At 41.5% G+C, this 24,918-nt stretch overlaps 1 protein-coding gene across 2 annotated transcripts in view; it reads right to left on the reverse strand.

Moving 5' to 3' along the window:
• Positions 1 to 24,918, reverse strand: part of LOC110527714 (copine-5) — a 192,855-nt gene that overhangs the window by 134,647 nt on the left and 33,290 nt on the right. For both annotated transcript variants that reach the window (XM_036983207.2, XM_036983206.2), the window contains exons 2-4: positions 12,471 to 12,511; positions 11,832 to 11,878; positions 1,627 to 1,730 (exon numbers count right to left, since the gene is read on the reverse strand). In XM_036983207.2, coding sequence (XP_036839102.1) covers positions 1,627 to 1,730; positions 11,832 to 11,878; positions 12,471 to 12,511 — 192 coding nt within the window. The remainder of the gene's footprint in view (positions 1 to 1,626; positions 1,731 to 11,831; positions 11,879 to 12,470; positions 12,512 to 24,918) is intronic.

The raw sequence follows: 24,918 nt of genomic DNA on the forward strand, positions 1-24,918 counted from the left end.
GAAAAAAAAACGAAACGTGCGTGCCTTGGGGTCCCGAGGACCCGAGTTTAGGAAACCCTAATCTAATATTTCCACATCTATCAATGTACGTGAGTAAATGCTAAGGGGGTCGTATTTCATCTTGGTTATCTATTTCACCTTCCTATTAGTGGGAAGATATCTCACCATTGGAGGCTAGTTGTTCATGGGCCTGATCACCTGCACGTGAGTGTAAAGGCCTGCACCAAAGCCCGCCACCTTATCCTCCGTTTCTTTAGAACTGCCTAATTGACCTTTGACCCACTGTATTTTGTTGATGCATACACGGGTATAGATGACGTAATGCATTACAGATGAGGCCTGTACCATGTTTTGACTGGTTGTTTCTTAGTGTCTCAAAGCTCAATTTGAGTGGTCCGCAATGCGTTTCTTATTCTCTCCAGCTGTGCTCTGTGTCACTGTGTCACTGTGGAGGGACACTTGAATACATTTCTCTAAATCCTTGAACATAGAGACATCAAGGAGAAGGACATCCACTTTGTGAGCCCTGTGAAGATGAAACAGGCCGTGATACAATAGACCACTACAGCCCAGAGTCAGACGAGAGCCGCACATGCAATAGCATGTGACGCAATACAGATCATGAATCAGGATGACTCAGATTACCAAGGGTCATCACCTCAGAGCAAAAGGGGGTAGCTTCTCATTATGTCCGACTCTGCGTACTTCTACACTATACAAATTGGGGTAATCATATTCGTCTGACAGGGTTGAATTGAACCTCTATGGGAGGTCCTTGCTCCTCCATTCCCCTCTGTTCTCGCTGGATGGGACTGGCTGAGGATTGAAACCAAAGCCACGTGTTTTTATCTCCCTACGTTTTTATCATAGAAGTCATAGATCACTATAACTAACTGTTCACAGTTAAAACTCCAAAAGATATGATTCATAATGTTCTGTGAATATTATATTAGCTCGCCATATTCCATCATCGCCCAGCCATTTGCTGTTATAGTTTTCGTTCCAAAATCCAATCCTAGCCCTGTTATTGCACTACCTCCTCCTGGATACATTATGTGTGAGAGAATGAGACAGCTGTGTGCCAACCACTATCGTGTCTGTCTGATGTTTACTATTGATGACTAAACACCATTCGAAAGGAGAGGAAACCGTCTCTAGGATTCCTCTCGGTGTGAACATGAGGCCAACAAGGAACAGAATAGTCACTACAGTATAATGGAACGTGTCTTTTTAAAATTTATTTGACCTTTATTTAACTAGGCAAGTCAGTTAAGAACACATTCTTATTTTAAATGACGGCCTAGGAACAGTGGGTTAACTGCCTGTTCAGGGGCAGAATGACAGATTTGAACTTGCAACCTTTCGGGTACTAGTCCAAAGCTCTAACCACTTGGCTATCCTGCCGCCCCAATACGGTTCTTCATGTTTGCTTTGACAATGTAAGTCCCTACACTTTCCAAGCTAATATAGCCTCTTGAATTGAATTGAATGGGAAACACAGAGAGGGGGAAAGAGAAAGATACAGAGACAGTGATACAGACAGAGAAAGAGAAGGAAAGGGAACAGAGGGAGGGTTGTCATGTGGGGACTCATCAGGGCCGGTGTTTAAAAGAAATAATCACTCACAAGTCAAAGCGTAGATTCTGCTTCTCCTCAAAGAAATAGTCCAGGATGTACTTCCTGACAAAGTCTGGGTTTAGAGTGTTGTCAATCACCTCTGTTCTCCCAAACTAGAGAGAGAGAGAGAGGGGGGGGGGGGGGAAGCATTATTCAGCATTATACATATCTATCTCTCTCTCCGACACATACACACCTGTCAGAGAGAGAGAGAGAGAGACAGAAGAGGGATGATTAGGAGTATCACCCCGTGAATACCAACACATCACACACTCCTGTTGTGTGAGTGTGTTTCCTTGATCCTGTCTCGTCTCTTTTTTCCCATTCTAATTACTGAGGCAGAGAACGCCCACTCATCACCTCAACTCACCCTCCAGAGAGAGAGAGAGAGAGAGAAGGAGGGGGGAGGAGGGGGGAGGAGAGGAGAGGAGAGGAAGGAGGGGAAGAGAGGGAGAGAAGAATAGGAAGAGGGAAGAAGAGGGACGAAGAGGGGGAAGGAGAGAGGGCTTGGCGAGAGAGTGTAGAGATGAAGGGTGAGAGGGAGGAGAGAGAGAGCGATACAGAGGGGCAGAGTTGGCAAAAGGCATGAAAAGACAGAGTACGAGAGATGGGGTAGAGAAAGAGGCGGAATTAGCACCGGAGACCAGGAAAAGGGAGAGACAGGGAGATGAGAAAAGAGAGAGGGGGAGTAGAGAATAAAGAGAAAGAGAGGGGGAGATGAGAAAAGAGAAAGAGAGGGGGGAGATGGGCGGGGGGGTTAAACCCAGTTAATTACTGGAATTCTCACTCCTACACGAACGGCTGCAGATCCAGGAAAAAAGCCAGCAAGCTTGGAAGTCACCCAATCACACACCCCACCTAGTTCCGAAAGAGGACAGTGTGAGTGACATGACACTGTTGGTAAAGCCCATGGAGGAATCCTAAATATAAGGTAGGGGTTACAACCCCTTCTCTAAATATAGCTGCTGTAAGATACGGGTTTCAATCATGGAGACCTGGTAAGCCAATATGGTAATGGGATTCTCTGACTACACATTTAAACATGTCTGAAACAAAGACTATGTCGCCCAGTAAGGGGTCTGATTCTGATTGCAACTCTCTAGGAGGAGATACAGTGGGGTGAAGTACACCCATTGATCTCACATGAATTGAGACTGTAAATAAACTGCTGAAATATGGTTGCTTCGGAGTCAAACTGGGGCAACGTCTGTCTACATCCCTTAACAGGGAGGCAGTGCCGTCTGCAGTGGTCGTGTAAAATGGGCCAATGTCTGTAATGTAAGGGGAAACAAGTACAGAGAGGCAGCACAGTGGTTATATGGTGTATTGGTCAAAAGTAGTGCACTACATTGGGAATGGGGTGCCATTTGGGACACATGCAATAAATGTTTTGTAAACTACTGGAAAAAAAATCACTGTTTCAGTCTGGTTTTTGAGTAAAACGGGGCCGACATCTGAAGCCCTTAACAAGTGTACAGCGTGGTGAAACAGCAGCATTATGGTTGTGTGGTGTAGAAACCCAGTAGTTGAATGCGGTAGACTCTAGAGGCTTGTGCCCAGAGGTGGGCTGCAGTTTGTTCACAGCTATTTGTGTTGATCCATGAATTATTCAGACTGGGAAACAGAAAGCGAGAGAGAAAAGTGAGGGGGAGGGAGAGAAATGGAGAGAGAGAGAGAGATGGAGGGAGAAGGGAAGGTGTGAGAGAGGAAACCGAGAGAGAGCGACAGAGAAAGACAGAAATAGAGAGGAAGAGAAACCTAGCCTCTCTGATAATGCATGAATAAAACAGCCATTTCCCAACCGTGCTTGCCTGGCTCACACTCCAGAGAAAGCTAGTCATTTTCCAAACAGGGCCAGTTATAAAAGCTAGAGAGGATTGAGGTTAAAACGTCTCCATTCTCTGAAGTTGGAGGACAAGATGTAATAGAGAGGGGCTTCAGTTGTACTATTTAAGGGAGTCCCAAGAGTCATTGTTGCCTATGTATTTGGAGACAAGAAGTGGTTCGAACTTTGAGAAGTCAACAACTTAAATTGGACACATTAGCAAAGTTACTTGAACTGTTCAGATGATGCAAATTGTTTTTCATTATGGAAATAAATGACCTTTTTACAAGATACATAGCTGTGGGTTTACAGCTCTAATCTCCTGACGTACAGACTCATTAAATAATAACAATGTGTAATGTGAACAACGCCTCCTCATTGGCATTTTTTTTTCCATTGCTATTCCAATCGGAGTAAACAACTGATCTGCCATTTGGGATTCTGTGTGTTTACTTTGTAATTACTCTTGGTGACATTTGCAATCAATGCATCCTCTCTAAATGCAGAGATTAACCTCATTTAGCCTTTATTTAATCATGCAGGATAAAATCCCTTGAGGTTAAGACATGGGTTCCCAAAATGTGTCACTCGGGGCCCCCCTTCCAGTATTGGGGAACATCCCGAGCCATGTCTATGACACAAACTGTTCTTGTTGGACGAGATAATTTTCTAGGTTTAAAGTTTATTTCCTGCAATTTCTACACATTTTGTCATGGGGGGGGGGGGGCAAAGAAATGTTTGCAGTTTTAAAGCACATTTTCTTACAATTCTATACATTTTGCCATGCCTAATGTGTATTCATGAATTTGAGTGAGAAAAAATGCATACAGTATCTATGGGCAACAAAAAAAATTGTCTGACATGGGCTAGTTGATCTGGACATTTTCTGACAATTTATAAATACAGTGCCTTGCGAAAGTATTCGGCCCCCTTGAACTTTGCGACCTTTTGCCACATTTCAGGCTTCAAACATAAAGATATAAAACGTTATTTTTTTTGTGAAGAATCAACAACAAGTGGGACACAATCATGAAGTGGAACGACATTTATTGGATATTTCAAACTTTTTTAACAAATCAAAAACTGAAAAATTGGGCGTGCAAAATTATTCAGCCCGCTTAAGTTAATACTTTGTAGCGCCACCTTTTGCTGCGATTACAGCTGTAAGTCGTTTGGGGGTATGTCTCTATCAGTTTTGCACATCGAGAGACTGAAATGTTTTCCCATTCCTCCTTGCAAAACAGCTCGAGCTCAGTGAGGTTGGATGGAGAGCATTTGTGAACAGCAGTTTTCACTTCTTTCCACAGATTCTCGATTGGATTCAGGTCTGGACTTTGACTTGGCCATTCTAACACCTGGATATGTTTATTTTTGAACCATTCCATTGTAGATTTTGCTTTATGTTTTGGATCATTGTCTTGTTGGAAGACAAATCTCCGTCCCAGTCTCAGGTCTTTTGCAGACTCCATCAGGTTTTCTTCCAGAATGGTCCTGTATTTGGCTCCATCCATCTTCCCATCAATTTTAACCATCTTCCCTGTCCCTGCTGAAGAAAAGCAGGCCCAAACCATGATGCTGCCACCACCATGTTTGACAGTGGGGATGGTGTGTTCAGCTGTGTTGCTTTTACGCCAAACATAACATTTTGCATTGTTGCCAAAAAGATCAATTTTGGTTTAATCTGACCAGAGCACCTTCTTCCACATGTTTGGTGTGTCGCCCAGGTGGCTTGTGGCAAACTTTAAACAACACTTTTTATGGATATCTTTAAGAAATGGCTTTCTTCTTGCCACTCTTCCATAAAGGCCAGATTGGTGCAACATACAACTGATTGTTGTCCTATGGACAGAGTCTCCCACCTCAGCTGTAGATCTCTGCAGTTCATCCAGAGTGATCATGGGCCTCTTGGCTGCATCTCTGATCAGTCTTCTCCTTATATGAGCTGAAAGTTTAGAGGGACGGCCAGGTCTTGGTAGATTTGCAGTGGTCTGATACTCCTTCCATTTCAATATTATCGCTTGCACAATGCTCCTTGGGATGTTTAAAGCTTGGGAAATCTTTTTGTATCCAAATCCGGCTTTAAACTTCTTCACAACAGTATCTCGGACCTGCCTGGTGTGTTCCTTGTTCTTCATGATGCTCTCTGCGCTTTTAACGGACCTCTGAGACTATCACAGTGCAGGTGCATTTATACGGAGACTTGATTACACACAGGTGGATTGTATTTATCATCATTAGTCATTTAGGTCAACATTGGATCATTCAGAGATCCTCACTGAACTTCTGGAGAGAGTTTGCTGCACTGAAAGTAAAGGGGCTGAATAATTTTGCACGCCCAATTTTTCAGTTTTTGATTTGTTAAAAAAGTTTGAAATATCCAATAAATGTCGTTCGACTTCATGATTGTGTCCCACTTGTTGTTGATTCTTCACAAAAAAATACCGTTTTATATCTTTATGTTTGAAGCCTGAAATGTGGCAAAAGGTCGCAAAGTTCAAGGGGGCCGAATACTTTCGCAAGGCACTGTAGCTCTCGAAGGTATGCAATGACTAACACAACAAGAGGAATTGATGATGCCCTACCCAATTTTCGAAATTGCATTGTGCATTGTGCATTCTACTGTTACAACTTTCAAGAGTAGGTTAAAAGCCGGAGTTAGTTCATTAAAAAAAGTATAAATACATACTGTATATTATTATTTATTATAATAATTGGAGGGGGGGGGGGGGGGGTGTATGAGCTTCGATCTAGAGTCTCCTGACAGAGAGATTTGAAGAGCTGCAATATTGTCTTACTGAAACGATGGCTCGATGATGACGGTGGATTCTCCGAGCAGCGGCAGGATCGTTCAGAGTCTTCAGGGAAGTTGAAAGGAGTGTGTTTTTTTTCTTCTCATGAATAACAAATGGTGTGCTGCTTCAAGTGTGAAGGAAATCTCAAGCTTTTGTTCACCTGATGAAGAACACCTCATAGTAAACTGCAGACCCTTTAATCTACCAGGAGAGTTTTCCCTCCGTAATTTTTTCAAGCCAGTGTGAGCAAAATGTTTAAACAGGTTAACAATCAGAGACGGAATAACATGGCTTGTTCTCAAAGCACGCGCTGACCAGCTGGCAAGTGTCTTCACACACATTTTCAATCTCTCCTGGTCCCAGTCTGTAATCCCAACATGCTTCAAGCGGACCACTATTGTCCCTGTTACCAAGAGCCTGCCTAAACAACTATCATATCACCCTATAGCACTCACATCTGTAACTATGAAGTGCTTTGAAAGGCTGGTCATGACACACATCAACACCATCATCCCAGTCACCCTAGACCCACTCCAATTTGCATACCGCCCCAACAGATCCACAGATGACGCAGTCTCAATTGCACTTCACACCTGAAGGGGGAAAAACTACATGACCAAAAGTATGTGGACACCTACTCGTTGAACATCTCATTCAATGGCCATTAATATGGAGTTGGTCCCCCCACTTTCTGATATAACAGCCTCCACTCTTCTGAGAAGGCTTTCCACTAGATGTTGGAACATTGCTGCGGGGACATGCTTTCATTCACCCACAAGAGCATTAGTGAGGTCGGGCACGGATGTTAGGCGATTAGGCCTGGCTCATAGTCGGCGTTGGGGTTGAGGTCAGGGCTCTATGCAAGCCAGTCAAGTTTTTCCACATCAATCTCAACAAACCATTTCTGTATGGGCCTCGCTCGGGGGACGGGGGCATTGTCATGCTGAAACAGGAAAGGGCCTTCTCCAAACTGTTGCCACAAAGTTGGAAGCACAGAATCATCCAGGAAGTCATTGTATTTCCCTTTACTGGAACTAAGGCACCTAGTCTGAATCATGAAAAACAGCCCCAGACCGTTACTCATCCTGCATTCTGGCAGGTAGCGTTCTCCAGATGGTGAGGTGTGACTCATCACTCCAAAGAAACACATTTCCACTGCTCCAGAGTCCAATGGCAGCAAGCTTTACAACACTGCAGCCGACGCTTGGCCTTGCGCATGGTGATCTTAGGCTTGTGTGTGGATGCTCGGCTATGGAAACCCATTTCATGAAGCCCGATGAACAGTTCTTCTGCTGACGTTGCTTCCAGAGACAGTTTGGAACTCGGTAGTGAATGTTTCAACCGAACTTGAAGGGGTGTCTACATACTTCTGTAAATATGTGAACTATGTGAAAATGCTGTTTGTAGACTACAGCTCAGCATTCAGCACAATAGTCCCCTCCAAGCTCATCAACAAGCTAGGGACCCTGGGACTGAAACCCTCCCTCTACAACAAGATCCTGTACTTCCTAAAGGCCCGGCCTCAAGTTGTGAGGGTAGGCAACAACACCTCCGCAACGCTGACGCTGAACATGGGGGCCCCTCAGGGTGGTAGGCCTGATCACCAACGTCGATGAGTCAGCCTACAGGGAGGAGGTCATAGACCAAGGAGCTGATTGTGGACTATAGGAGAAAAAAGGGAGAGCAAGCCCCAATCCACATCAAGACGCTAACATGGTCCACACACATCCGAGGAGTCGTGAAGAGGGTAGTGCAGACAGCCCAGTACATCACTGATGCCAAGCTCCTTTTCATCCAGGACCTCTATACCAGGCAGCCAAAAATGGCCACAGAATTGAGCCAACCAAGCCATAGACTTTTCACCTTACTACCATCCGGCAAACAGTAACAGAGGCTCTCGGACCAATAGGCTTCGAGAAAGCTTGTACCCGCCCAAAGCCATGACTGCTAAATAGCCATACTGCTAAACTGCCATATTGCTAAATAGCTAGATTGCTAATTTGCCAGACTGCTTAACAGTCAATAAAGGCTACCAGAACTATATACAGTATATATACACAGTTGAAGTAGGAAGTTTACATATACCTTAGCCAACTACATTTAAACTCAGTTTTTCACAGTTCCTGAAATTTAATCCTAGTAAAAATTCCCTGTTTTAGGTCAGTTAGGATCGCCACTTTATTTTAAGAATGTGAAATGTCAGAATAATAGTATATTTATTTCAGCTTTTATTTATTTCATCACATTCCCAGTGGGTCAGAAGTTTACATACACTCAATTAGTATTTGGTAGCTTTGCCTTTAAATTTATTAACTTGGGTCAAACATTTCGGATAGCCTTCCACAAGCTTCCCGCTATTAGTTGAGTGAATTTTGGCCCATTCCTCCTGACAGAGCTGGTGTAACGGAGTCAGGTTTGTAGGCCTCCTTGTTCGTACACACTTTTTCAGTTCTGCCCACAAATCTTCTATGGGATTGAGGTCAGGGCTTTGTGATGGCCACTCCAGTACCTTGATTTTGTAGTCCTTAAGCCATTATGCCACAACTTTGGGGTCATTAACTTCCTGACTGATGTCTTGAGCTGTTGCTTCAATATATCAATATATCCACGTAATTGTCCTCCCTCATGATGCCATCTATTTTGTGAAGTGCACCAGTCCCCCCTGCAGCAAAGCACCCCCACAACATGATGCTGCCACCCCCGTGCTTCACGGTTGGGATGGTGTTCTTCAACTTGCAAGCCTCCCCCTTTTTCCTCCAAACATAACGATGGTCATTATGGCCAAACAGTTCTATTTTTGTTTCATCAGACCAGGGGACTTTTCTCCAAAAAGTACCATCTTTGTCCCCATGTGCAGTTGTAAACCGTAGTCTGGCTTTTTTTATGGTGGTTCTGGAAAAGTGGCTTCTTGCTGAGCGGCTTTTCAGGTTTTGTCGATACATTACTATTTTTTTCTGTGGATACAGATGCTTTTGTACCTGTTTCCTCCAGCATCTTCACAAGGTCCTATGCTGTTGTTGTGGGATTGATTTGCACTTCTCGCACCAAAGTACGTTTATCTCTAGGAGACAGAACACGTCTCCATCCTGAGCGGTATGACGGCTGCGTGGTCCCATGGTGTTTATACTTGCATGCTATTGTTTGTACAGATGAATGTGGCACCTTCAAGCGTTTGGAAATTGCTCCCAAGGATGAACCAGAATTGTGGAGGTCTACAATTTTTTTTCTGAGGTCTTGGCTGATTTCTTTTGTTTTTCCCATGATGTCAAGCAAAGAGGCACTGAGTTTGAAGGTAGGCCTTGAAATACATCCACAGGTACACCTCCAATTGACTCAAATTATGTCAATTAGCCTATCAGAAGCTTCTAAAGCCATGACATCATTTTCTGGAATTTCTCCAAGCTGTTTAAAGGCACAGTCAACGTAGTGTATATTAACTTCTGACCCGCTGGAATTGTTATACAGTGAATTATAAGTGAAATAATCTGTCTGTAAACAATTGTTGCAAAATTACTTGTGTCATGCACAAAGTAGATGTCCTAACCGTCTTGCCAAAATTATAGTTTGCTAACAAGAAATTTGTGGAGTGGTTGAAAAACGAGTTTTAATGACTCCAACCTAAGTGGAGTCTTCAACTGTATAGTGTATATACAGTGCCTTGTGAAAGTATTTGGCCCCCTTGAACTTTGCCACATTTTGCCACATTTCAGGCTTCAAACATAAATATATAAAACTGTATTTTTTTGTGAAGACTCATCAACAAGTGGGACACAATCATGAAGTGGAACGACATTTATTGGATATCTCAAACTTTTTTAACAAATCAAAAACTGAAAAATTGGGCGTGCAAAATTATTCAGCCCCTTTACTTTCAGAGCAGCAAACTCTAGTGAGTGTGAATATGGTGTGTGTACAGTATCTACCTCAAATACCTTATTATTATTATCTATCCTGATGTCTAGTCACTTTACCCTGCCTTAATGTACATATCTACCTCAAATACCTTATTATTATCTATCCTGATTCCTAGTCACTTTACCCTGCCTTGAAGTACATATCTACCTCAAATACCTCTAACCTCTTCACATTGATCTGGTATTGGTACTCCCTGCATATAGCTCCATTCTCATGCATTTTATGTTATTCGTCTTGTGTTACTATTTTATTTTTCAACTCTGCATTGTTGCGGAGGTCTCATTAGCATTTCACAGTAAAGTCTAAACCAGTTGAAATCCCTGCATCTGACACATAGGAGGCTACTGAGGGGAGAACGGCTCATAATAATGTCCAGAACAAAGCAAATAAATGGTATCAAACACCTGGAAATGGTGGGTTGGATGTGTTTGATACCATTCCACTGATTCCGCTCCAGCCATTACCACGAGCCCATCCTCCCCTATTAAGGTGCCCCCAACCTCCTTGTCCCTAGCAGAACCAGGGACAGAGTGACACTGTGATAACAGGGTAGAGTTCTGTCTTCCGATAGGCAGTTTGTAGTAATAGAACACTGCATCCCCTCTATTGGCTTTCATTGATGTTCTTCTCTGAGGGTGTTTTTCTGTTCAGCAGCTGAATTAGGGTGTTGAGGATTGTAGCATTTGGATGTGTGTCATCATGGCTTTTCTGTTTCCTCTCTATTTCACTCTCTCTCTTTATCACCCACCCCCCCTTTCTCTCTCCCTCACTTTCTCTTTCTCTCTCCATGCAACGGATCTATCAATTTCTCTTTCTTCCTCGGTCTAGCTCTATTCTGTCTTGCCAGTCCTGTGTTCCCAGAGACACATTGTAGTAATAGATAGAGTGATCAGTGTACTGAGAGTAAGTTCTTTATGCTATGATGCTCAATATTTCTCAAAACTGTCTGAACAGACGTCCAGCACATATGCACTGGCAAACACACTGGCAGCACTAGAGGGGGGTTCTGATTCACAGGACAGCCCCCCTCAACCTTATCCTTGACTGTCACCTGGTCACTTACTTAAAAAGGTGGGAACTTTGAGTTTCTCCCTTTGCGGAACTTATACTGCGATTACACAGGCAGCGATTGGTATGGTAGCACACAGACACTGGCAGTGGGAACTGGTCGTGTTCTCTCGCCTGGAGTGTACAGCTAGGATGTCACAGACAGGCAAATCAGACGGTACAAGGCTTGAAAAGGTCAAGCTTGTCAGATCTCCACTAAACAGCTCTGGATAAACATATCATCCCCCTATGCACGCACACACACACACACACACACACACACACACACACACACAGAAAGGTTCTTACAGTAATGAGTTTGTCCTATTTTGAATCTCACGCTGTGGCTTGTATATGTTGAGTATAGAGGTGGGTGTGTGAAGAGTTAAAGCTACATTTATTCCAAAACTAATCCTAAAGTTTAAACTTTTAAATGTCAGCACTGGGCTAAATTGATTGGTATTTGAAAAAAAGGACAAAAATAAAGAGAAGCTATTTCCCTCACAAACAGTCAATACCCCACTGCAAGGGAATCATTGAACTTTAGAAGTGTGTGTGTGTGTGTGTGTGTGTGTGTGTGTGTGTGTGTGTGTGTGTGTGTGGGTGTGTGTGTGTGTTTGCGTGTGTATGCTCACCTCTCTCCACTGCTTGGTCTCCACTCCTTGGGTGTAGAGCACACACACTGAGGGAGAGGGAGAGAGCGAGAGAGTAGAGAGAGTAGAGAGAGAGAGAGAGATAAAGAGTGAGATTGAGATAAAGAGTGAGATTGAGAGAGAGAGAGAGCGAGAGAGAGAGAGAGTAGAGAGAGTAGAGAGAGTAGAGAGAGTAGAGAGAGAGAGAGAGAGATAGATAAAGATTGAGATTGAGATAAAGAGTGAGATTGAGAGAGAGAGAGAGAGAGAGAGAGAGAGAGAGAGAGAGAGAGAGAGAAATAGAGATTGTGAAAGAGAAAGCGAGACATACAGGGCAGAAAGACTATCAGAAATAGATGCTGGCAGATTGAACAGCGCAGATGAATACAAAAGTTTTAGCTCCAAAACACTGAGCAAACAACAGACGGAGGCTAAAGGCAAAGCTAACATCTACTCCTCAAGTCAACTATCATGCAGGGACAGAGAGGTAGGGATGGGGAAGGGGGGGGGGGGGGTGGACGAATGGAGGTAGGGAAAGAGGGAGGGAGGGAAGGAGGGATGGAGGCATGGAAGGACAGATAGACGGAGAGAGGAAGGAAGGTAGACAGGGAAGGAGCACATAAAAGGTTGAGTCATACTCACATGGGTCAGATTTGGAGAATGTGTCTTTATCTAGTAGATTCCTGAAAGACAAAGAGGAAAGAGGAAAACTGTCAAGCAATATCGACTTCATAATCTTATCGAAACATATCAGAGACCAATTCAGAGACCAATTCATCCAATTGTTCTGTGCTTCAGTTATTGCATGAGTCATTACACAGGCATTAATGGCTTTCAGAATTTCTCCTGAGCTCTATTAAGTTAACCATAGAGGTCCTGACTGAGTACCTATTCATATCATCCAACAGCTGTAGTGGCTTGCAGTGTCATCAACTAAAATAATGACGACCCAAAATCCTTTTGCATTTGGGTTAACGAAAACGAGACGAGACTAAGTTATCCCTGTGACTAAAATCTGACTAGTAAATGGATTGGGCAAGATTGAGATCTTTTCAGTGTTACTTGCAATCTAGAGGAAACAAATCACTGATGCATATAAGACACATGCCATGGCTACTCTCCTGGTGGTAAAAGCTCCCGGTAGAAAAAGGGAAGATGTTTGGAGCCACTTTACGTATAGTGCAGATTCAAACAAGACCGAATGCAATGTTCCCATGGGAGAAGACAGCGTTTGCTCCCACAAGTTGATCAGGAAAAATACTGCCGACCTCAAGAGAAATCCAAAAGTGCATCATCCCAATATATAGCCTACGCTAAGGTAGGCTAATAACAGATTGATAATGCTAGCTAGTAGTTTGCTGAAACCTATCAGGCCACTAATTTTGACACAACTTTGATTACAATATTACGACAAGGGGCGGGTCGTCCAAACTGCAACCATTTGGCATTTTGCGACCATTTGACCTGACTGCGCAAGTTACATTTGTAATTTCTGTCATGCAAGTTGAACATTCATTACATGGTCACTTCGCTCAAAAGTTTCAAAACGTCCTAATGAGCATTATCCTCATGATTCCTCTAATGATAGTGTCTGCCCAGCCCCGGGGGCCTGTTTCGCCGGGGCCTGTTCCGCTGGCAAGTGGCCCCTGCTGTGATGAGTGAGCCACTTGATGTGTGCTCTGAGAGAGAGAGACAAAAGGCTTCTGATTGTATAACATTTAAAAATCTCATTTGCGGGAAACACATAGCTCCATATGGCTGTGGGCTACACCTGTTAGTTTAGCAGACAAGATTAGCGTTGAATTCCGAGGCATTATTTTATATTATTTTATAGTATGAAGAATACAATTGAATACAGCTGAATAAATAGAAAGGATATTTTCTCCAAAGATTTCCAAGGGAGTGCGCACATTCGGCCATTCTGTATTGAACCAATGCCTGCAACCCAGCAATATTGTATTGTATTGACCGGTTAACGAAGAAACAGTTCCTCCTATATGCGTAATTTAGAGCTATTAATACAATTTTAATTGTAATACAAACATTATGGCTATATGTTTTGATTGTTAATACATTCTAAGGCCACATAATGTTGCATGAAAGGCATGAGCTCTGCTCTGCGTCTTGCGCAGGCTGCATACACTTCATCAGTCTCTCATTCACAATTTCACAAGAATTTGATGATATTCTCACCCATCAGACTATTCTGAATTTAATCTGGTCTTTACATATAGCCTACTAATATATGTGTGGAATTGTTTGTTTGTTAGAACGGCCCACAAAAACAAAATGTCATCAAATAGCAAATGCAGGTTGTGCAGTTACGTCCATAAGACTAGGGGAAGCATACGTTTTAAATCAAATAAAAAAAATACATAGATTCATTACAAATAGGCTACTAAAGCATGATTTGGCCACAGAAGATATTTAAATATTTGGATTGTTTTAAATCGCAGGAAATGCAGCGCACACAATTTTGGTAAATTATTGTTGAGTTGCAACTGTCTGTGAAAAGAGGCCAAACCAGGCATATGCAATATTTCAAAATACAATTGCGGGAAAACATAGTGGAAAGCAAAAGGTTATTGCTGTAAAAAGAAGACCATGAAAAGACTACTCTGTCTTTTAGTCTCTTAAGATTCCCAACTTCATTGAGCGAACAACAGTATAGCCTATCTTACTAGCACCAGGGGAGAGCATCGGCAATATCCTCGGTGACTGCGCACTGTGCATATTCACTATTTATCATTGTTGGGTCAGCGCCACTTAAAAGTTTGTTTTTGGACAATAATTTCCTCCTCCAGTTTAGATGGAAGTCATATTATATTTGTGTCTCCACTTCTCATAGGTCGATTATATGGACAATGACATTTTTATTGATAGTTTGTCACTGTCGTCAGAGTAGGCTACCCTTCAATATTCTGCTAATGCCTCCAGTCATATATAAAGTATGGTAGAACTAGATGAAATGTGTTCATAAAAGGCCACATTCCTCCCACGCGAAGAAAGAAAGAAACATATCGGATGAAGCCTAGGCCTGCCCTACGCCAAATGCATTGAACATCTTTTTTTTTTTGCGAACAATGATGGAGTTATAGGATATTATTATCCTAAATTATGACTATCCAATCGACTCATCACATTACTAATAGTAGGCTAGTTTACCTAAATCTGCAAACGCGATTATTCATGTAGGCCTAATACTTTATTACAAAGGTGCATTTTTATTATTTTCTTTTCAGTTTTTGGACTATTTACGTATTGTTTGTATTGCTAGGTATTATTTTGGATAATACTCACTGTTGAGTATGGAAAGCCGTAGGCTCACTGGTGGAGCTAGAAACACAAGCATTTTGCTGCACCTGCGATAACTTCAGTAAATCTGTGTACATACGACCAACACATTTTGACTTGATTTTTACTATGTAATGAATCCTATTTGCTTCTAGTATTCCATTCTCAGACCTCACTTAATACTATATTCCTATAACTCTATACGAGTCTTGCTTACACATTGCTATGTATCTATCGGAGTCAGACAATATACACCTTGATAGGCCTTGTTAATATTATTTCCATAGTCTTATTACTGGCCACATGTGTATATATATATATATATATATATATATATATATATATATATATATATAAAACATACTGCATATAAAATATTCCAGCACCACACAGTCATGCCTTCAGTGGCAATCATGTAGTATTATCTAGACTAAGATCACACTACATGGACTCATCAATCATCAGTTTTCCTTGTCAGCTGTATACTGCTTCGTACAAACAAATAACTGTATATTTAAGCAATTAGGCCTGAGGGGGTGTGGTATATGGCCAATAAAATCACAGCTAAGGGCTGTTCTTATGTACAACGCAACGCAACGCGGAGTGCATGGATACAGGCCTTAGCCGTGGTATATTGGTCATATACCACAAACCCCTGAGGTGCCTGCTATTATAAACTGGTTACCAACGTAATTAGAGCAGTATGAATGCATGTTTTGTCATACCTGTTTGCAATGCAGCCTTCTAGAACTGTTGTTCTGTTTCCGTGCTGTTTACATTAGCTCACAAACAACCAACCAACCACAAAGAGATAAATGCATTTAAATAACACTAATATGAAGATTTGTTGTGATAGTCATGATTTTTCGATTTTTATCTTCACATTATGTTCTTGGGCTGATGAATCACATCATGATGAATATTTGAACATGGATGTGCACACACACACACACACACACACACACACACACACACACACACACACACGCACACGCACACGCACACGCACACGCACGTATACAGGCACGCAAACATGCATGCACACAGACGCAAGCACACACACACAAGCCATCTGTCATGTTTATCAATGCACATTTTCTGCATCACACTCAATTGGCACTGTATTTCTCTGGGCTCCCTTAGAGGAGGGTTTCATTAAAGACATGCTCTGGAACTTTGGCGACTAGTCAGTATTTTGTAAACCTGCCACGTTGGGCTGGATGTGTCAATGTGTAGTTCACACATGCATAATCTATGAGCAGAATTCATGTCTTACCTCAAATAGCCATGAAATCCCTAGTTTGAAAGTGACTGGTTTCTGGATGCTTCCGGCTCCATTTTACCTATATTTTCCCCCACATGGGCCAGCCCCCTAGCAATTTGAGTTTTAGCTAGTGAGCTTCAGCTCCTTGTCATTTGAGTGACATCTAGCAAGATGCCCACACAGCAGAGCGAGAGAGAGCAATGACGTGGTGTCCATATCTGCACATATGTGACACATTTCTGGGACCATTTTTGGCTCATGACCGCTACTTTCAGAACTACTAGCGAAAAGGTATTTAAGTACCGGAGAATCTTTAAAATGGAGGGTAAAGATGCAGCTAGGTTATTTGATATGGCTTTACACACAAGAATGGAGAAGTCCTATTGCCTTACATACGTACATGTAGTATAAACAGACGAACAACAGCTATAGTATTATAGCAAGATGTATTACCTTTGCATCTCTCCTGCCACAGTCTCATCTCTCCTGCCACAGTCTCATCTCTCCTGCCACAGTCTCATCTCTCCTGCCACAATTTTATCTCTCCTGATAGTCACTTTCAAACCAGGGATTGTATGGCTAATTGAGGTAAGACATCAATGCAATCCTCTTAAGGATTAGCCTCTTTTTTCCCATTTTCACCTAAAATGACATACCCAAATCTAACTGCCTGTAGCTCAGGCCCTGAAGCAAGGATATGCATACTCTTGGTACCATGTGAAAGGAAATACTTTGATGTTTACGGAAATATGAAAGGAATGTAGTAGAATATAACACAATAGATCTGGTAAAAGATAATACAAAGAAAAAAACAACCGTTATTTTGTATTTTTTTGTACCATCTTTGAAATGCAAGAGAAAGGCCATAATGTATTATTCCAGCCATGGTGCAATTTAGATTTTGACCACTAGATGGAATCAGTGTATGTGCAAACTTTTAGACTGATCCAATTAACCATTGCATTTCTGTTCAAAATTCTGTATCAAGACTGCCCAAATGTCCCTAATTTGTTAATTAATAACTTTTCATGTTCAAAATTGTGCATGTTATTATTTTACTGTAATAGCTACTGTAAATTGGACAGTGCAGTTAGAGTAACAACAATTTAAGCTTTCTGCCAATATCCGATATGTCTATGTCCTGGGAAGTTTTCTTGTTACTTACAACCTCATGTTAATCGCATTAGCCTACGTTTGCTCAACCGTCCCATGGAAGGGACACGAATTCGAAGAAGTTAATTCTGCTCATAGATTATGCATCTATAAACTACACATTGACAAATCCAGCCCAACGCGACAGTTTTAAAAAGACTTACTAGTCGCCAAAGTTCCAGAGCATGTCTTTAATGAAACAGTCCTCTATGGGAGCCCAGAGATAAACAGTGCCAGTTGAGTGTGATGCAGAAAATGTGCATTGATGGGGCGGAAGGTAGTCTAGCAGTTAAGAGCGCTGGGCCAGTAACTGAAAGATCGCTGTAGTTTGAATCCCCTAGGTGAAAAAGATGTTTGTGTCCCCTTGAGCAAAGGACTTAACCCTAATTGCCCATGTAAACCACTCTGGATAAGAGCGTCTGCTAAATGACTAAAATGTAAGTAGACCGGTGTGGTTTGAGAGGGGGTGGGGTAGCGTGTGACTGAGTGAGACTGGCAAGATAGGGAGGGGAAAAAATAGGCACTCTGGGAATCTGAATGCTTGAAAGTTACCACACTCCCCGACTCTCCTCAACTCCCCCTACACACTTCTGGACTTAATGAACTTAAGAGAGAAACACTTACTCTAATGAACCTGCTGGATCTTAAATTGCGGCCAGAGAGCAAAAGGGACGTGTGTGGGAGGAGAGGCGTTGGGTATAAGTATATAAAGTGACGTGGGCGAGATGAGGGGGCTGTAGCCGTTTCTATTTCTATCCCAGTAATCTACAATACACTCTTAGAAAAAAAAGGGTAATTCGAATGTCCCCATAGGAGAACCCTTTGAAAAACACTTTTGGGTTCCATATAGAACTCTTTCCACAGATGGTTCTACGTGGATCCCAAAAGGGTTCTACCTGGAACCAAAAAGGGTTCTACCTGGAACCAAAAAGGGTTCGCCTATGGAGACAGTCAAAGAGGCACCATCAACATGAACAGCGTGTGTGAATATGTGTACTTGTGCGTGCAGGCGTGCATCCCTGTGTGCCTGCCTGTATGCGGCCTACCTGCCTGCATGCATGGTTGCGTGTGCATGCAAGAAAGGGAGACAGAGAGGAGAGGAGGGAGCTAATAGAGCTGATCTATTACACTGCTTCTATCTCAATCCATCTCAATATCTTCACCACAAGAAGAAAGATTCAATTGTTTCTTCTCTGTGAACTTTAAACCACACAGAGACTATACTTTAAGAGAAATACAGCTCCTCGCCTTTCTGAACACAAACACACTGCACTCCAGACACTTCCCCGTAAGCTTTTCGCAGTTAGCATTGTGTCTGTGCGTGTGTCTGTGTGTTTTTCTGTATGTGTGTGTGTGCGCGTGTGTGTGACTGAGGCGCTTGACAACTCTTTCATTAGTGACCTCCACAATGGAGGTAAAACAACCATACTAAGCTAACATATGGAATTGTTTTAAGATGGTCATACCATGGATCATTTGATTCTTCATTTTAGAGTATAAAAATATAAATATATAATTTTAATTTAAAAATAGATTTTTTTCTAACTAAACTAAACTGCATTTTATCTCTGGGACCCTCACAAATCAGAGCAAGATTACTGAATGTAAGTACATATTTACCTTCAGATGTCAATGTATCGAACCAGTTGCCCGTGATAAAAGTGTTTTGTTGTTGTGCACTGTCCTCAAACAATAGCATGGTATTTGTTTCCTGTAATATCTACTGTAAATTGGACAGTGCGGTTAGATTAACAACAATTTAAGCTTTCTGCCCATATAAGACATCTCTATGTCTCAGAAAGTTGGCTGTTGTAGACAATGTTTTCCAGTCACATTATCGCACATTATCGCAACAACCGTCCCGGTTTAGGGACACCGATCCCGTATAGGTTTACTCATTTCTATGAAGTGTTTTCGACTAAACTGAGCACCTTAGCGTCTAGTCTGGAAATAAGAGTCAGCTGTCTATAAGCTCAGCTCTCCAGGTTCCTGTTCAAACACTTATAGTGTGTATGTGTGTGTGTGTGTGTGTGTTCCTGTTCAAACCTGTTTCTGGGTAGGACACACACATGTATACCTACACAGCACGTCTCTATATGAATAATGAATGGTGCTGGTGTTTGATGCTCCAGCTGTTGAAACAGCTTTATGTTACATGTGCACGTTAAACAGCAACAATACTTTTCCAAATTCTCCAAACATCCTTCTTCCCCAAACCTGTAGTGTTAGTTCCATAGCATATCCTCTTCCACACATTATCTTCAATCTATAATCCATAAACTATTCCCACACACCCTATTGTACAAACTGTCAACCCCAAAACCCTTACTAATCCATAATACCATCTGTCTAAATATGCACACTACCGTTCAAAAGTTTGAGGTCACTTAGAAATGTCCCGTCAGCCCGTCAGCAACCCGTCAGGATGCTCTTGATGGTGCAGCTGTAAGTTCTTTTGAGGATCTGAGGACCCATGCCAAATCTTTTCAGTCTCCTGCGGGGGAATAGGTTTTGTTGTGACTTCTTCACGACTGTCTTGGTGTGCTTGGATCATGTTAGTTTGTTGGTGATGTGGACGCCAAGGAACTTGAATCTCTCAACCTGCTCCACTACAGCCCCATCGATGAGAATGGGCGTGCTCGGTCCTCCTTTTCCTGTAGTCCACAATCATCACGGAGTTCCAATCTTCATATTGTCAAGCATGGTGGGTATGCTTGTCATCGGCAAGGACTAGGATGTTTTTTATGATAAAAATACATCGAATAGAGCTAAGCACAGGCAAAATCCTAGAGGAAAATCTGGTTCAGTCTGCTTTCCAACAGACACTGGGAGACAAATTCACCTTTCAGCAGTATAATAACCTAAAACACAAGCCAGGGGAGGAGAGCGTTCTAAGCTAACATTTGCAATTGTTTTATGCTGGTCATACCAAGGATCATTTAGCTATATTATTTTTAATTTTTAGACCCCTTACGATGACATTACTGCTATTAGCCAATAGAAACACATTGAATAACAGATTCACAACATGGAACAACAGATAGTCCCAACATAATCAAAATGAAGTTTGTTCTGAAGTGTCTGTCCTATATCTGAGAGATATAAGAAAGGTCAGGAATTTTTATATTTATATTGATCTCCTGGTTTTAGGCACTAAACTCTCTCCATATATGTACTTCCATTCACTTTTTAAACTGGTACGGGGACCTTCAGACGAGTCTTGTGAGGCTTGTGGGCTTCATAGGGATGTCTTGCAATGATCAACAACCAACTTGACAGAGCTTGAATATATATTTTTTAAGAATCATGTGTAAATATTGTATAATCCAGGTGTGCAAAGCTCTTAGAGACTTACCCAGAAAGACTCACAGCTGTAATCGCTGCCAAATGTGATTCTGAATGTATACTTGAATCTAATTAGTATTACTACAAATATATATATATATATATATTTTAACACATTTTAGAATTTTGGGGGGGGGGGAGTATTTGTAGCTCAGAAACTATTAAATACATTTTTGCCACTTTGTAACACAACATAATGTGGAAAAAGTCAAGGGAGTTGAATATTTTCTGAAAGCACCGTATTTGAAACCAGGCCTGCTTCATTGACACGACCTACATGACACGGACAAAAGACAACCGTCAAAACAGGCTCTATAGAGGCTTAAGTACTGGCCATTTACAAATTAGCTAATCATACATTTTAGTGGCATGAAGCTTTAAGAAGCTGTTAAAACGATCAACAAGGAATCCATTAGGATAATTCACCAGGATGATTCCATGTGCTTTAATACAATGAATAAGGTAATGCTGGCATCAGTTGGATTGTTTATCATAATTGGTCTAATGACAAGCATACATATATATATTATAATTTATCATTGCCCTTTTTTTTTACCAAGGAATGTTTATTGGGATTAAGGGGAGGGTATATTTAAAAGTTTACCAGAAAACTACAGGAAACTTGAGGATTTTATGGAATTTACATAAAATGTAACACACACACATATACAGTGCCTTGCGAAAGTATTCGGCCCCCTTGAACTTTGCGACCTTTTGCCACATTTCAGGCTTCAAACATAAAGATATAAAACTGTATTTTTTTGTGAAGAATCAACAACAAGTGGGACACAATCATGAAGTGGAACGACATTTATTGGATATTTAAAACTTTTTTAACAAATCAAAAACTGAAAAATTGGGCGTGCAAAATTATTCAGCCCCTTTACTTTCAGTGCAGCAAAATCTCTCCAGAAGTTCAGTGAGGATCTCTGAATGATCCAATGTTGACCTAAATGACTAATGATGATAAATACAATCCACCTGTGTGTAATCAAGTCTCCGTATAAATGCACCTGCACTGTGATAGTCTCAGAGGTCCGTTAAAAGCGCAGAGAGCATCATGAAGAACAAGGAACACACCAGGCAGGTCCGAGATACTGTTGTGAAGAAGTTTAAAGCCGGATTTGGATACAAAAAGATTTACCAAGCTTTAAACATCCCAAGGAGCACTGTGCAAGCGATAATATTGAAATGGAAGGAGTATCAGACCACTGCAAATCTACCAAGACCTGGCCGTCCCTCTAAACTTTCAGCTCATACAAGGAGAAGACTGATCAGAGATGCAGCCAAGAGGCCCATGATCACTCTGGATGAACTGCAGAGATCTACAGCTGAGGTGGGAGACTCTGTCCATAGGACAACAATCAGTCGTATATTGCACAAATCTGGCCTTTATGGAAGAGTGGCAAGAAGAAAGCCATTTCTTAAAGATATCCATAAAAAGTGTTGTTTAAAGTTTGCCACAAGCCACCTGGGAGACACACCAAACATGTGGAAGAAGGTGCTCTGGTCAGATGAAACCAAAATTGAACTTTTTGGCAACAATGCAAAATGTTATGTTTGGCGTAAAAGCAACACAGCTGAACACACCATCCCCACTGTCAAACATGGTGGTGGCAGCATCATGGTTTGGGCCTGCTTTTCTTCAGCAGGGACAGGGAAGATGGTTAAAATTGATGGGAAGATGGATGGAGCCAAATACAGGACCATTCTGGAAGAAAACCTGATGGAGTCTGCAAAAGACCTGAGACTGGGACGGAGATTTGTCTTCCAACAAGACAATGATCCAAAACATAAAGCAAAATCTACAATGGAATGGTTCAAAAATAAACATATCCAGGTGTTAGAATGGCCAAGTCAAAGTCCAGACCTGAATCCATTCGATAATCTGTGGAAAGAACTGAAAACTGCTGTTCACAAATGCTCTCCATCCAACCTCACTGAGCTCGAGCTGTTTTGCAAGGAGGAATGGGAAAAATGTCAGTTTCTCGATGTGCAAAACTGATAGAGACATACCCCAAGCGACTTACAGCTGTAATCGCAGCAAAAGGTGGCGCTACAAAGTATTAACTTAAGGGGGCTGAATAATTTTGCATGCCCAATTTTTCAGTTTTTGATTTGTTAAAAAAGTTTGAAATATCCAATAAATGTCGTTCCACTTCATGATTGTGTCCCACTTGTTGTTGATTCTTCACAAAAAAATACAGTTTTATATCTTTATGTTTGAAGCCTGAAATGTGGCAAAAGGTCGCAAAGTTCAAGGGGGCCGAATACTTTCGCAAGACACTATATATATATATATATATATATATATATATATATATATATAGCAAAACATCTTGGAAGATGGTGAATAGCAAAGTTTCTGATCGACCATCCCATCATTCATATTTGAAAATAGATTTGCAGCCTACTGCCTGCCGTGCATTTAACTAGCTATATGCTTTAGTAGCTAGGACTAGAAGTTGTAACTGAACAGTAACATTAGCTACTTGGTTACTTGCTGTTGAGCGACAACTTCATATTTAACATTAGCCTAGTTAGTTAGCGAGTTTCATTGCACATAGGATTGTAATCGTTACTCCAAAAGTTGCAAATCGATCTGTTTTGCAATGAAAACTAGAATTTCTATTGGACAGATTCAGGTAGGTCGCTCCCTGTTTGCTGAACCTGTCCAATAGAAATGCTAGTTTTTCGTTACAAAACGGAACACACTGCAACTGTTAGGAGTATACACCCCTATTAGGTTGAAATTAATGGTAAGATGCACTCATTACTGTTTCACCTTGGCACCCAAATTTGATAGAGTATGAGTCAGTCCAGCTACAGAAAGTTCGCACAACAATAGCTTGGTTGATGTTTGGTTAATGTTGTACTTCATCTTGTGTATTTTCAGGATCTATGTGAAAGAGTGTGAGCTGGAGGGGGGTTAAAAAGAAGTGGGCTCCTCTCCCTCCCACAAAGGTCCAGATGTTGAGGCGGGAGAATGTATTTTATGTATAGCTATTAATTTATTCATTTTCTACTGTTTTTGGTGAATTCCTGTTTTTAACCAAAAGTGGATTTCTGTTTTCTCAATGAAAAGTGTTTCTTGTTTGTAATAAACTGTTGGTGTGTTTTACTTTCAATATAAAAATGCACTCGCACATCTGAGCTATCTTGTTGCAGGTGCATGGAAACAATTAGATAGATACGTTAAAAGAAACCTGTACACTGCTCTTGCTAGTATCACTTTTTTTATTGAAGCTTACTTGTCGGCCTCTTGGCCTTCATCAGAGCTTTTTTGCTCTACTAAACTAAATAAACCATCTGTGGTATAATAATTGATGTTTTCTATAGCGCTTTTCATAATGTCAAGCGTATCAAAAGTATAAAAAACGAATAAGCAATACATGATCACAAGTAGCCTAGCTATAGATGGCTAGGTCAACCACTAGAGGCCAAGTCTGAGTGCATGGATCCTCCAAAGATAGAGAGGGACAGTTCATGGCTTGATCAGAGTAAGGTGGTCAGGGAGATGGTTAATGAAGATGGGATTTGGTAACGATCTTGTAGAGGGCTACTCTGGGAACCAGCCTGATTGATGTAGCCACTGGACTTCTCCTTCACAATTTTCAGTTGTGGCCAAAAGTTTTGAGAATGATACAAATATTAAAGTATGTTGCTTCACTGTCTTTAGATATTTTTTGTCAGATGTTGCTATGGAATACGTAAGTATAATTACAAGCGTTTCATAAGTGTCAACGGCTTTTATTGACAATGACATGAAGTTGATGCAAAGAGTCAATATTTGCGGTGTTGACCCTTCTTTTTCAAGACCTCTGCAATCCGCCCTGGCATGCTGTCAATTAACTTCTGGGCCACACTGATGGCAGCCCATTCTTGCGTAATCAATGCTTAGAGTTTGTCAGAATTTGTGGGGTTTTGTTTGTCCACCCGCCTCTTGAGGATTGACCACAAGTTCTCAATGGGATTAAGGTCTGGGGAGTTTCCTGGGCCACTTAGTTATCACTTTTGCCTTATGGCAAGGTGCTC

This window comes from Oncorhynchus mykiss, chromosome 7 (assembly GCF_057628025.1).
Source record: "Oncorhynchus mykiss isolate SJ-2025 chromosome 7, ASM5762802v1, whole genome shotgun sequence".
In the NCBI taxonomy this organism is placed as follows: Eukaryota; Metazoa; Chordata; class Actinopteri; order Salmoniformes; family Salmonidae; genus Oncorhynchus; species Oncorhynchus mykiss.